The sequence below is a fragment of the Meles meles genome, chromosome 5 (genome assembly GCF_922984935.1).
Source record: "Meles meles chromosome 5, mMelMel3.1 paternal haplotype, whole genome shotgun sequence".
Classification (NCBI taxonomy): domain Eukaryota; kingdom Metazoa; phylum Chordata; class Mammalia; order Carnivora; family Mustelidae; genus Meles; species Meles meles.
Genome location: NC_060070.1, coordinates 128,447,543 through 128,462,331, shown reverse-complemented (window position 1 = coordinate 128,462,331; position 14,789 = coordinate 128,447,543). Strand labels below are relative to the sequence as shown.

The 14,789-nt window shown below is 54.6% G+C and overlaps 1 protein-coding gene across 1 annotated transcript; it reads right to left on the bottom strand.

Annotated features, from left to right (window-relative positions):
• Nucleotides 1-9,071: 9,071 nt before the first annotated feature.
• On the bottom strand, nucleotides 9,072-11,979 carry FOXC1 (forkhead box C1). Its single transcript, XM_046004091.1, has one exon. The coding sequence runs from the start codon at nucleotides 11,469-11,471 to the stop codon at nucleotides 9,810-9,812; it is 1,662 nt and encodes a 553-aa protein (XP_045860047.1). The 5' UTR covers nucleotides 11,472-11,979; the 3' UTR covers nucleotides 9,072-9,809.
• Between the last annotated feature and the right edge of the window lie 2,810 nt (nucleotides 11,980-14,789).

Sequence of the window (14,789 nt, the reverse complement as noted above, 5' to 3'; positions counted from 1 at the left end):
TCCACCGTGATTTTCTTTTAGTGAAAACTAAGAAAGTCAAACTTTCTGTACATTCAAACATAATACTCAAGCAGTCAAACACCACATTTGTGCCCCAGATGACAGCAAGATGCATGGATACCTGGGCCACCCAGGACCTCCCTCCCTTTCCATCAAACCAGCCTGCCAGACGTCTTCTGGGCTGTGTCGGCTGCCCTTTGTCTTTAAGGAATTAGGAGGCAGCTAGGCCCCGCGAAATAAACCTGACACACCCCTCCAGCTGTTTAGGGGTGAAGGCCTGCAGTGCCGGCTGTGGGACCTTAAACGGAAGTGCTGAAATGCTAGGGAAGATAAAGTTCCCCTCAAGATGGCTCCTCAGGAACTGGAGCGTCCCAGGCACCTTGTTTGTATTTGGGAATTTCAACCGGGTACTCTCAGTTTTAGCATGGATCCCCATAAATCCAAGCCCACACGTCATCTATTTTTCACAACCTGTGCCGCAGCCTTGCACGATCGATCTGTGTATGGTATGCGAGAAAGGGGTGCGGAGAACTCCCACCCGGGTATCTTACAAACAGATCAACATGTCCCAACATCCACCTACACCTCTCCAAAAATCATGGGCTTTAATAACTGGTGGTGCCGCGAAGCTTCGCAAACGGAAGGGACAACTGCGACACAAAGCTGCTCTGGGTGCTGGCCCACCCTCCGCAGTCGGGGGTTTTCCCACCACCCACTGCGTCCTTTTGGAGCTCACGGGGTCTGGGCCAGATTTCTTCAGGGAGACGCAGGGGGCGCTGCTGCCCTACCCCAAACACGCCCCAGGCCAGGGCTCCCAGCGACCTCCCAACCTCGCTCTCTGCCCCGCGAAAACCCCGGAGCGTCGAGCACATTTTCAGGGGTTGTGCCATCAGGGTTATTACTTGTCACTGGGTCTCTAGTCACGTCGCTTTCCCCGGCCTGTGAAGTTGCCACTGCCGCCCCCAGGCCCGACCTGCGGTGCTTCCCGCCGGCTGCCTGGGGCTCACCCTCACCAGCGCCTGGCCCTCCCGGAGTGCGCTCTGTCTCCAGAGACCTTTCCAAGGCCTCCGTTACGAATACGACGGCACGGCCCCATCCCCACCCTCACCCGTTTCCTCAGCCAGAGTGTCTCTCTCTGCTGCGAGGGCGACGACCGCAGCCTGACCCCAGCCCCACCGCCTACTCCCCAGCTCCCGCCCTTCCTCCAGGGTCAGGGATCACACACAGCGGACGCCCCGTCTCAGCTGCCCTTTTGATCTCTGAATTCGGGGCCATGTGCCCGTCTGTGAGCGCAACCAGTATGCAAGGTACTAAAGGGTCCAGACGGCGGTCGCTCAGGCCTGTGTACCCGGCTCACTAGCTCTGCAACCTCCGGCGCGGCTCTAACTCCGGACTTCCAAGCTTCCGCCGGGACACAGGGAGGGTGGGTTGCTGGGGTGGCGGACTGCGGGACCGAACGGCGGCGCGCACGCGCGCATGCGTCGGCTTAGCTTCCTCCGCCCAGACCCCAGTGGGCTCGGCCCCGCGCACATGTCCGGGGGTTCGCGGACTCGCGCTCCCCAACCCGCGAACACGGGTGGGAGCTGAGGAGGTGATGGAGAGCCGTCCTTAAGAACACCCTCCTTGTCGCGGCCCTGGCTTCGCTAATGCGCCAGTGTGCACGCGGAGACGGGCATTCGGAAGCCTAAGACCCAAAGCGCTAGAGCTTGCGGGTTGGTGAACTGGAGGAGGCAATTGAAATCGGGGGTCCCCTGACCCCCGCCACTATGACGCGAGGCGCTGGGCGCGGGCCAGCCTCTGAGGAAGCCGCGCAGCCTGAGGCCTGGGCCGGAGTGGCGGGCAAGGGAATGTATATTTGGAAGGGGTCAGGACCTCGGCTGGAGTCTGGCTTTTTATGGCGAGGAAGCCGCCTGGGAAGGGCCTTCTGGCCAGGCTTTCCTGTTGTGCCACTTCCCCACCACCACCGCCACACACACACACCACCCCCCGCAGCGCCGGGTAGGGAGGGAGGCCCAATCCTGGCGGCACCCCGGGGCCCCATGCTCCACGGACTCTTTCCTGGGGACTGAGCCGGTGAGCAGGCCCGTCCCGGAGGGGGCCCGCAAATGCAGAGCAATGGCACATTTCTTAGTGGGCAGATGCACTGTAAACAACCGCCCTGCACCTCTTGGATAGTCCCTGGAATAAGAGTGGGAGTGGGCGCACAGGAAGCCTGGACAGGTGACCTAGGACATCACTCCTCGAGTTCTCTCAGAATTTCTAGCACCTAGGCAGCCCTCGACTCTGGGAACAACGATAGGGTCTCCGTGTTCCACTCCGGGCTCTCCCGGGACACTTCCGGCAGAGGCTCGGGACGCTTACACCCTTCCACCCCGGGTTAGCCCACCACACTGTTCTCGTTGTCACCGGAGCGGCCAGCTGCCAAGCCCATCGTCCACTGTCCGTGTGAGTCCTCTGTGGGTGATAGTAGACATCCTCTTTGGAACGGCAAGGAAGGCCATCTGTTTTCTGGGGTGACGGTGCTGCAGAGAGGCCCATGGCCCCACCCGAGCGCGAACCCTGGCGCTGCAGAAGGAGCCTGACTTGGGGACTATGGGGCCCCTCAACACGGTCCTGGCACACAGGGCTCCGAGGACAGGGGCCACCCCTGAGCACCTTCCTGGGTGCAGATTTTGCTCAGCTCAGAGAACAGTTTTCATTTTTCCTCCAATGGTAGGTTTTTAAGAGTCCCATTGCCACCTAAACACTTGCTCCTCAACTCTGACCTGTTTGCACATCTCTACCATTAACAAGACCCCGGGTATAGCCTCCGGGACCAATGACCTGCTTTTATACCGAAGGAAATGTGGAGGCCTTAAGAGTTAATGGTGCTAAATATGTTGGTTTTCCTGCTTTTTCCCTAGGGTAGGTAATGGGGGAGGGAGGGTGCCTGTCTTCCATTTCTTATTCTCTCCCTCTCCCTTCTGCTTCCATTTGTGTGTGTCTCTGTCTCTCTCTCTCATCTTTCAATCTAACTCAACCTCAAAGCCTTACCTCAGACCTCTTCATTCCCCAACCTCAAGTTCTGAGACCCCCTCCAAGCCCTGTCCCTAGGCCCTGCCAGGGGTTCCACCCCCCAGGTCAATGGAGAGGCCCCACCACCTGGCCCTGGCTGCCAGCCCACTGCTCACCCCATGGGCTCACAAATTGCACTTCCGTTCCCACCCAAGTAGCACCAAGCTGTGTTGACTTAGGGGGCAAATGAGCAGCCCACCCAGTCTCCTTCCTGGGAATAGGCACAGCTAAGGGAAAAGACAGGCAGTTTCCTACAAAGGACCAGCAGTGCTGACCAGTGGGCTTAGAGGAACCCAAGGGCAGACCAGTGAAAAGAGAAGATGTTCTTTGGGAGAAAAGAGGCAGGTGCCGTCTGAAAGAGGAAAGAGGCCTATGGAAGCGCCCTTCAGGTTTTCAGAGTCAGCCTCCAGACTCCAGGTGGGTAGACTCTGAGCAGGAAGCAGTGTCTGGCCCTCTCTGAGGACCACTCAGACCAGCCTCTCCTCTCAGGCTGTGTCCCCATGGGAGCTCCACCACTCTCTCCTGTCCTGAAGACAGACTCAGGCCTATATGTAAGGAAATTCCAGCTCCTACTGCATCTCCTATAATATGCTCAATATGCCGCAAATTTAAAATCAGTGAGGGAAAAAATCAAGTAAACAATAAAAAAATAATATAAAACAGAGGTTTTCTTTGGAGCCATGGTAAGATGGGAAAGGAGCACGACAAAGGTCTTAAGTCAGGCCTTATGCTCTCTGCACCATATTTTGGTTTCCAATAAGGCGGACATGGTACATTTTGCTCAATTTTCCACTCCTAATCACGTTGAGAACGTCGTCGAGAAGGGGCTTTCATTCTTCTGAATGGATTTTGGAGCTGGAATTCATTTAATCAACTATTGCTCCTTTTCCAACGGGACTCAGACCTGGAACCTGCCAGTGCTGCTCACATGTGTCCCAGCCTGAGTGTGTGCTCCAGGTCAGGGTCCAATGTGGCCCATCACCCAGAGGGCTCAGAGCCTGAGCATACATGACACTGGGTAGGTAGCTCAAGCTGGGAGACATCTGGGAGAAACTTTGGGGTCCCCAAGGCCTTTTAAAAAGGCCTGGGAGGGAGGCATGGGAGAAAGTTACAAAGAGAGAGATAGAGGTACAAAGACACATAGAACTCAATTAAAAACTTAATGATTAAGTTGGATTCACACTCAGAAAGGGAGAGACAGAGTAAAGGAGGTATCAGGTCACACAAGTCCAGTTATGAATGTAGAACACAAATAGTAAAGGAAGACTTTCTGTTTAAGTGTGAGTGAAAATGCCATTAATAAAAGCTCATTTCAAAGACCCTCTTAGCCTCCTTATAAATTGAAATAGGAGCTTTCAGAAAAGTAGAGTGTCTGAAGCTGACATTTAGGGCCCCATAGCAAATCTCAACAGTTTTGTTTTGTTTTGTTTTGTTTTTAATGCCATTGTGACCACTGTCTGAATAAACAGGTCTTAATTTTGGGGAGCTCTCCTGAGCTTAAGGCTTCTCCACCCTCTGCTCCCACACACCCCACAACTTGGTGGAGTGAGGACTATGACATAGTCTCTTGGTCCCCTTTCTGCCTGCCTCCCTCCAAAGCTCCCTGCTTAGCTAAAGAATGACTGTCCGCATAGAATCTAACCTGCCTGGCCAGCTTTATTACATGGCCACGATCAATCTTGCACTTAACACGACATTTGTTTATGACCCGATGGGAAGGGCTAATGGTTTCATGAACCCACTCTGAAATGAGTTGAGAGGAGTCTAAAGAGAAGACCCTGGGATAGCCGGCAGGATCCAGTAGGGAGAACTGGACTCAGAAGAAAAGGGGGCCTCTCTCCAGGAGCTATAAGATGTGGAGTGAGGGATAAAGAAACAGTTGTTCCAACACCTTATTTCCAGTACCACTAACAGCTGGGGAGAACACAGATCTGGGTGTCCAAGACCGGGCTCCACAGATGCCTCCAGTCCCTCTTGGGCAGCCTGGCCAGGCAGCCTGGACCTGCAGAAGGTTCAGGGCCTCTCTGGAAACTTGCACCATGAAGAACAAAACTAAAGGCCCTCCATCTTAAAACTGAGACCCGCTCCCTAGAGAACAGGATGGGAGAGAAAATGTCCTATGTCTCTTCTTTACCTATCTGAGTTCAGGGGAGCCTGAGAGGGCTATAAGACACTCTTGTTTCCTGACCCTTATTTCTGACCCCTGTAGGAAATAGCCAAGAGCTTACAGACCACCAGCACAATTGAGTCTTATTCCTCGCAAACATTGATTATTAATGACACAAACTGTGTAGAATGATAAATTGTAAAATGCATGCTTGTTTGCATGCAGTCTGGTCAAAAAAGCTCTGCTAACTACATAGCCCTGGAAAACAGTACACGTTCCTACCACATATGCAATACGCCAAAATGCAAGTTTTTATATGGCATGTAACATGCTGGCATTTACTTGCTCGCTGAATAAATTGCTAAGCAAATAAATGCACCCACTGCTACATAAAGGACAAAATACTTACTATCCCAAAGCTTTCTACAGAGGTTCACTTCAAAATTCGCCAAGTCCCGACCACTAGATCCTGCCTTGTGTCCAAGGCTAATTTCAAAATGTACGGTCTGTTAGGTAAAATAGCAAGAAGTTTCTCTTAGAATATTTTACAGAAAAAAAATATCCTTATTGCTGAAAAAGTACAAATCAAACCTGCAAACCACTAAGGAATAAGTAGTTCTCCCAGATTCAATAAGGTCAGCCATAGTTGTTTTCTCTTAAATTGGATGAGAAGCCAAAAGCACATGTGTTGAGAGCAGAAAACATTACCTATATGGTTTAAAAAATCAGAATAATTAGCAGAACTTTTGACCTTGCACTCAAACATAGCTTCTGAACTACTACTTAGGCAACTCCCGTAGAAATAACTATATGTGAATAACACAAACACCTTCCTAGACACATATGTCTTCCATGTCTAATTTTCAAACGCTGCACTAGAAGAGGGCAAGAATGATTGCTAAGAAGCTTGTCCCCGGGGCAAGTGTGTAAACACTCCCAGGAGTTTAGGAGAGGAGCTCTTCGCAGCCGCAGCCACAGAAGCCCAAGCGCCGCACTCATGCGGGATACCTTCTTCAGCCTCAGGAATTCGGGCCCCAAGGAAGGAAGAGCGAGGGAAGTGCCGCTGCCCACTCCGCATTCTGGCATGGTGGGGCAGGGTCCCCAGTCGGGAGAGCGGGTTCTGCCCCCGCCAACCACCCTCCCCTCGCCACACCGTGCTCACCCCGGCAAGGCGGCTCCCGCGCAGGCCGTGTGCGTTTCCTCGGGGCGCGAAGGCAGAGGCTGCCCCGGGGCCGCGCCTCCGGCCCACAGCGCCTGCCCCACTGTCCCGCAGCCCACCCCTGGGAGCCCCGAGGTCAAGCTCTCAAGAGCCAGGCTGGGGTAGGCCCAGGGCTGGCAGCTGCCGCGACGTGCTCGGGTTGTAAAGCCCAGGCCCAAGGAGCGGCAGAGGGGTGCTAGCACGTGGACACCGAACGCTCCGAACCCGCTGCTCGCTTTGCAGATCTCTTGAGTCCCTCAGGCCCAGCGACTCCCCGCGCCACCACCGCCAAATGATTTGTGGCCTCTGTAAACCGACCCCACAAGCCGCACGAGGACGCAGCCCAGCCGGGGAGGCCGCCTGGGGACCACGCGCTGGCCCAGGCAGGTCCGGCGCGACCAGGCCCAGGCGGGGCGGGTTGGAAGTTGTCCCTCAAATCGTGCGGCTGCCGAGGCTGCGGGCTAGCGCCGGTCGCGTTGTCACCCGAGAGCAATGGAGTGTCTGTGACCTTTCCACCCCGGCTGAGCACCTAAACACACGTGTGTCTTCAAAACAAAGGCGGCGAGCGAATAGTATAAAAAGGGAGCACCGTGGGCCAGGTGGCGCGAGGCGTAGGTGCGGGATGAGCGGGACAAGCTGCTTTCCCGCGGCTCCGCGGGCCCGGGCGGCGAGGGCCCGAAAGCGCTCCTCCTGGCTTCGCAACCCTCGGCCCTGCTCTTTGCCATTTTCTGCTCAGCCCGATTTTCCTGGCACCCACGACCCAACCTGTGATTAATCCATCACACCTAACGAGAGGCCTCCACGGACTCTTTCCCCCCCAAACAACTGATTCCGGGGGAGAGGCAGCGGGGAGGAGAACGAGAATCCGGGGACTGGAGGCGGCGGCGGGGGCGGGGGGCAGGGGTTGGGGGCTGGGGGGATAGAGGAAGGAGCTCCAAACACAAACAGAAGCCGGGGCCAGGCCGCGGCGGGTAATTACAACTAATTAGCTGCAGAGCGTTCCCGTCCGGGAGCCGCGTCCCAGAGGCCGGCGTCGGGCCAGAAGCGACCCGGCAAGACCAGGGCCGCGGAGAAACGCCCCAGCAGGAAAGCCCCGGGTGGGCCACAGGTCTACCCTCGCCAAGTCCCCATTCCAAAACGTTGCATCAGGCAAGTCGAGAAAATCACGTTCTCGGCTGCCGCAGCTGACCGGCCTTGGGATAGGTCACCCGTCCGAGCGGACGGGGTCATTCCGTTGGTCACCTGCTGCCGCTTCCCATCTGGGCCTAGACAACCCAGCTCCAGCTACCGGACCTTTTGTCCGCAAATCCTGTCTCCACGGTCGGGTCCCAAAAGTGGACCAACGCACAAACTCCACGAGGTCTGGCAGTGGATTCTTTCCCTTTACCGCCCACCCCAAGTGAGTAACCCGACGCAGCTCCAGCGCCACGGGCTGAGACAGCCAAGTGGAGGTTTAAACGCAGCAGTCAGGCGAGCCTCAGCCGGCCTGACCCGGAGAGACACCCGCGCCCTGGGCCGCTGCGCTCTTCCTAGCTATTAGGTTACGACTCTGAGCGAGGAGACCCAGCAAATCAGAGGCCACGTAAAGCAGGTTTTGACTGAAATTAGAGTGTATTTATTTGCAGCAATCCTTTAACAATGATCAAATTTTGACAACAAGCAATAGCAATTACTGCTAAGTGTTGCCTCTAGATAGGAGCGGCAGATAGGAGGAAACTGTATTATCTCGAAAACAAACTGAAAGGCCCTGAATGTCTCTAATCAAATCGCCATCTCTCCAAAGTCTGATTGACAGGGCAGATCACCCTAAGATAATGAATTTATTACATTTCCTGGGTTATTTACAAAGGGGGAGGGTCAATCTGGGTTGCCCCCTAGGTTTAACTGTAAATTAACAAGAGAAAATGGATTGAAAAGAAACTACCCTAGACTAAAATGTTCTGCTCTTCTCTCCTTCCTTCTTATTGCTTTAAATCTTTTTCAAAAAATAATTATTCTACAAACATATCTTCTAAAATAGTTTCCCAAAGATTAAATATCCCTTTCCAACCCACAGTGTATATATATATACACACATATATATGTATATATGTATATGTATATATATATAGTTTTAAAAATCAACCCTTCTATGTAACACATGAAGGATTGTAAATGTGAATGAGTTAAATATATACATTTAAAAACTGGTTTATTTTTCCTCTTATAAAGTAGTGAAATTAATAGGCGAAATATCTATCCAGCATTTGGCTCATGGGGATGTATAATAGACATCACGATTTTTTATGCACTACCCAAGCCAAATATTCATTTGTGTATATCTAGAGGCACATTCAGATATCTCTACACACAGGTATCACTGTGGTAACACCACTGCTGATTCATGGGCTTAGAATTTCCAGATCATGTTCTGTCCTTACTGAAAAAAAATAGATTTGTGTATATGCCAACTCAGATCTGTTTAGGAAAATATCTTTTGACTAGCCACAAAGCAAGCTGACTATATAGTATATTTTGCAGAAGATGCTGCAGGAAAAAAAAAATCTAAACAAAAAGAGACTTTCATGTGAAATTTGACAAGGAATAGTCAGAGGGTTTCTCCATTTTTCAGCTATTTAGGAGAAGAATAGGTCATTTCTAGTCTTTTAATCTGAAATCTTTTTTCTTATAATAATTACGGCTGTATTAAAGTATCCAGACATATAGATCTCATTCAAACTGAATGGTAATTTATTAATAAACAAACAATGAATATGTTCAACAAAAAGAAAAAAGATGATAGAATAAGATTAATACAGTTTCCCTTTTTATAATGAAAAAAAAAAGCACAATTTAAAGTTTCAGGCAATTTAACGTCAGGTTTTGGAAACACTTTCTGGCGTTTGGTCCACGACATCCAACTACAAATTAAAAATAAATTACTATGTTGCAATTTACATTTTAAAACAAGTCCGTGAATAAAAAGAAGCGATTTTCATATACGGGGACTTTCCCCCTCCTTTCAACATAGGATAAAATATCTTACAGGTGAGAGGTGGGGGAAAGAGAAGGGCAGGGGAATGGGAGAGAAGGGAGAAAAGCGTGATCTCTGAAAAGCAAGAAGAAACTTACGTGTTATCTGGAGTAACACTGTCCTTTAATAAACCATGATTTTGCTGTCTCTGTACAAAATAGTTTACCGTTTTGTTTATTTAGATAAGGCAAAGTGAAGGTGGCTCTGAATCTTTTAAGAAAATAGTTTTCTTTGTGCTGGTGAATTGAATTTTTGGAGGGATTCTGTTCGCTGGTTTGGTGAATGTTTTTCAAGGTGGTTTTTTTTTTTTTTTTTAAATTGGATTTCTTTTTCTCTTCTTTTTTTTTTGGTTTCGATTTTGCATTGATGGTTCTTTGGGCTGTTCCTGCTTTAGGGTTCCATTCAGTCCGACTCTGGAGGGGGGGGGGTCGGGGGTGTCAAAACTTGCTACAGTCATAGACGAAAGCCCCGGACGTGCGGTACAGAGACTGGCTGGAAGGGAAGGCCATCTGACAGCTACTATTCCCGTTCACCGGAGAGTTGTTCAAGCCGATTCTCTGTGACTCGAACATCTCCCGCACAGAGTGGAAGTTCTGCTGCTGGCCCGGATAGCCCGCGGCCGCCGCCGCAGCCGCCGCGCTCGCCAAGTGGCCCAGGTCTCCGCCCGCCTGGTTCAGGTACCACGAGGTGAGGCGACCTTGGTGGGCCGCAGGGTGGTGGCCGGTCTCCTGGCCCCCGCCGCCGTGACTCAGGGACGAGGAGCTGCTGCTGGTGACTGGGGGCAGAGAGTAGTCGGGCAGGGGGTCATCCACCGCCGAGCCCCCCGCGCCCCCCGGCGCGCCCTGCAAGTGGCCGCCGCGCTCTCCGGCCGCGTACAGGCTCATGGCCTGCAGGTTGCAGTGGTAGGTTCCGGCGCCCGCTGCGCCGCCGCCGCCGCCGCCCCCTCCGCCGCTGCCCCCGCCAGAGCTGCCCGCGCTGGAGCTCTGGCTGCAGGGGGAGCTGTAGAGAGAGCTCTGGCCAGGCGAGTAGGCGCCAAGCGCCAGCGGGGGTGCGATGCCCGAGCGCGAGGACCCGGCCGCCGAGGCCAGGAGGCCTGAGCTGAGCTCCGCGGCCGCGCCCTGCGGCGACCCCCGTAGCGATGTCATGATGTTGTCCACGCTGAAGCCCTGACTGTGGTGCGGCGGTGGCGGCGCGGGCTGGGCGGGCGGCGGCGGCTGAGCGGGCTCCGCGCCGTCCAGGCTCAGTGGCCGCGCGGAAGGCAGACTGCCCGGGGGGCTGCTCCCACTCGACAGGCTGCTGCTACTGCTGTCGGGGCTTTCGATTTTGGGCACCGCGGCGGCGCTGCCGCTGCCCAGGGCGGCGGCTGGGGACAGGGGCTGGGGCGGCGAGGGGCACGTACCGTTCTCGGTTTTGATGTCCTGAATGCGCACTGGTGGCGGCTGAGGTCCGGGCGCGGCGCCGTCGGCCTGCTCGGGCGGCGCGGGCGGGGGCTGGCGACCGGGCTGCGGCGGCGGCGGCGGCTCCTTGAGGTGCAGCCGGTCCTTCTCCTCCTTGTCCTTCACCGCGTCCTTCTTCTTGAAGCGCCGCCGTCGCCGGAGGAAGCTGCCGTTCTCGAACATATTGTACGAGTCCGGGTCTAGCGTCCAGTAGCTGCCTTTGCCGGGTTTCTTGTCGTCGCGGGGCACCTTGACGAAGCACTCGTTCAGGGAGAGGTTGTGACGAATGCTGTTCTGCCAGCCTTGTTTATTGTCCCGATAGAAAGGGAAGCGGTCCATGATGAACTGGTAGATGCCGTTGAGGGTGATCTTCTTGTCCGGGGCGTTCTGGATGGCCATGGTGATGAGCGCGATGTAGCTATAGGGAGGCTTCACCATGTCCTTGGGCTGTGGCTGCGGCGTGTAGGGCCCATAAGCGCGGGCCATGCCACCCGGGTACTGCTCGGCGTGCGCCGGGTGCGAGTACACGCTCATGGGGGCCGGCATGGCTGTGTAGCCGCCCCCGGCCGCCGCGGCCGCGGCGCGGTAGTAGCTCTGCTCTCCGCCAAGGTAGGGCACCACTCCCAGGGAGTTGGGGCTGGACACGGAGTAGCGCGCCTGCATGGCCCCCGCTCGCCGCCGCCGCCCCGCGCCTCCCGCCGCCCCCCACCCTCCCTAGGCCAGCCACGCCGCGCCGGCTGCCCAGTCCGAGTCCGGGCCCCACAGAGCTGGTGCCGGGCCGCCGCGCTGAGTCCGGCTCGGCCGCCGCCGCCGCCTCCCGAAGCCGCCGGCCGCGCGCGGCCTCTCCCTGCGCTTGCTCGAGCTCTTGGGGCGCCTCGGGCCACTTCGGGGTCCGTGCTAGGGAAGAGGGCCGGACGAGGAGGCAAACGGCCTTGGAGGAACCCGCGGAGCAACTTCCAGGCGAAAACGGCAAAACAGAGTCAAAACTATAAAAACAAGAAGGCGCCCTTCTCGCCACACTGCCTGCGCCTTCCAGGAGACTCTGCCCTGAGCCGCCGGCGAAGGCGGCCAAATACCAGGGGCGGGGGGCAGCGCGCCGGCCGCCTTCCCGGGCCCCGCGTCACCTTTTTTTCAGTCTCTCGCGCGCCGGCCGCTTAAGGAAGCATTGGGAAAACTTCTGAACTTTTGAGCATCCGTCACCCAGGCGAGGACTTTTTTACGCAGTTACATTTTTTCCGGGCCGCGGAGCCCCGCCCCACCACAGCAGCAGCAGCCAATGGTCGGTGAGAACCGCCTCTGAATGAGCCGGAGGCCGAGCCCAGGCGGCCCGCGCCCAGCTGCGGGAGGACCGCAGGGCTGACCACACGCGCGCCGGCCGTTCGGAGCCCGCGCCCCTACCCCTGCCCTTGCCCGCGCGAGGCCTGCACCCATAGCAAGAACGGCCCCCGAGCCCCAGCCTTCCGCTGCCGCCGCCCACACTGTCTCCCACTCCCGGACCTCCGCACAGGCGTCCATTGTTCTCACAGACTTCCTGGGTCCTCCTGGGCCCCACGCAGACCCTTCCTCCGTCCACCGCTCCAAGATGTCACCGAGTACTCGAACCCCAACTTGGGATGGCTCTCTCCCATTCCCTGGTCGACCTGCTTGACTCCAGTGCCGGGATTTCCTGGGCTTCTCTTCCCCTCCTCCTTTTCTAAACCCTCACCTTTCCTCTCTTTCCACTTCTTCCTTCTCGTTGCCAGTCTCACTCGGTTCACAGATATGTTCATTTGCCCCTCACCTGGAGATTCTCTTGTCCGGAGCTGGGTTGCAAAGGACAGGCTTTTAAGGCTCAGTCATAGCCATGCTTTCCCGGCGGGGCAGGAATTGTCGCCCCACCTCGGCTGCCTCGTGACCTCCACCCAGTAGAAATAAGGGAGAGGGGATATGGGGCCTCGCCGGGACCGCTGCCCAGGTAGGCTCTGCCTGCCTCATTTCAGGCCACCTTGCTCCTCGTCTCCCCCAGGGCATTTGATACCGCAAGGGTGCGAGAGGCTCTGGCAGCAGGGGCCAGGAGGCTTTCCTGCGCTCCCCTGTGGCGGGAAGGGTGACGGGCGTACGTGATCCCTAAAGTTCGCCACAAGCCGCAGGGTCTTTGCCTCTGGTCCGGCATGCTTCGGCTTAGAGGAGGGGTCACGCTTCGGGCTCGGCGACATTAGCAGGTGTGATGACAAGAAGCAAATAAACACGTCCAAGAACTTAACGCGTTTCAGTTCAACCTCCATCTCCACACGCGCGGTGCTGCCGACTTGCAGATAACGGGTGTGTTGGCGGGGTGGGGGCGCCGTTCAGAATCGCACCTGCGGAACAGCTCAAGGATTGGGGAAGTGGGGGGAAGCACGGAGGGCATATCCTTGTGCACGCCTGAAATGTACAGTTTCTGAAGGACTGGAAAGGGATGAGAAGAGGAGAGAGGGAAAGAAACGAAGGAGCAGGAAGAAATTTGGCCACCCTCCGCCTGCAACACAATTCTGCCTTTTGGCAACTCTAGAAAAGACCCTCCTGTAGACTGAAGACTAGATCCTTTACCAGAAGCCGGGGCGGGGAGGGGGGGGGAGACTGCCAAGCTTAAGAAACTGTGAAGAAGAGTAGTGTGACGCATTTAACACCTCCACTGCCCCAATTTCTGACAATCTTTAACTGCAAGGACGTGTTGGGAGCCCCTTTTGGCTTCCCAGCTGGAATCCCGGCTTCCTCACTGCACAAAAATTCTCATTGTCGCTTTAGTTGTTAGATATCAAAGGCGCTGACTTGTGTAGCAGACTCAGCTCCGTGTTACTTGAAATTTAAAAAATAGCGTGTTTCAGAATGGACTTTTACATGGAGAGAAAAGGACCTGCTACTTCTAGAACTAGCGTGGGGGTGGGGGGTTGCCCGGAAGTTCCGATTCCTAGGCAGCTGCCTCTTGGCCTGCTGTGCTCTTGGGACACTTGGAACTCCTTTTCCAGGGTGTTTGCAACGCCCGGGAGGGCTCGGATTGGAAGAAACACTTGATTTATCAGCAGGAGGCTCAGTAATTGATGGTTCCTAAAAATATGTGCAAAGGGAGGAAGGGGGGAGAAGACCCCCCCTTCAACTGAAAAATTAATTCATGTTCAGCTCCCATCCCTATACTCCTTGGCTGATGCTCTATGGGGCACTCTGGCTTCAACCTGGAAGCCAATTAATTGGTCTCCCTAAACGCCCCAGCATTAGGTGAATTTGAACTTTAAACTGCATCTCCACTGCTCGCAGTGCATGGAAAGGAAAGCAGCAATAGCAACTCGTTTGTGTTCCTAAAGTGGGAAACGGCTGCGGCCCCGGGTTTTGCAATGGACGGTTGTGTTTAGCGGTCTTTGCCCAGCACACCGTCTTCTTCCCTCCCCTCGCTGTCTTCCTCCGCCAGCCCCAAAAAGTGTGAACAGCTTGTTATGTAAATTGCAAATCGAACAGAGGTGGTGTTCTGGGCTTCTGGGTGTAAAAGTTACCGTTGTGAAATTAGTATCTGGCATGCGGAAAAAAAAATGGAGGGATGCAGTTTTGTAAAGATCAACTTTCCACTGGTCTAGCTCTGGATATTCGCCAGGAAAAGATATTTGCATTTGTGTTTTATAAGCTTACTCGGAAACAAACCTCCAGTAAACGGCTTGATTATATTTCAAGTACTTTGCTTATTTTATTATTGTTGTTAGTGGTGTTATTTTAACGTTAAGGCACAGAAATGAAGTCTTTTGGGGAATGGGTTAAATTTTTTTTATTTTCAGTTAAAGTTTTTGATGCCCCTTTTCCCAGGTCCTGGGGTAGTTCAGTCATCAGTCTCCCAAACAATCCTTGACTCCATTGGCAGAAATGCCCCGGCAGGAAACCTTGGGCTTCTTTTCTGACACCTCCCGTGCTTGCAGCCTGAAGGTCCTGCGGGCGACAGCAGTAATGGGTGTTTGGGGGAACTGTTGCTTCACCCGC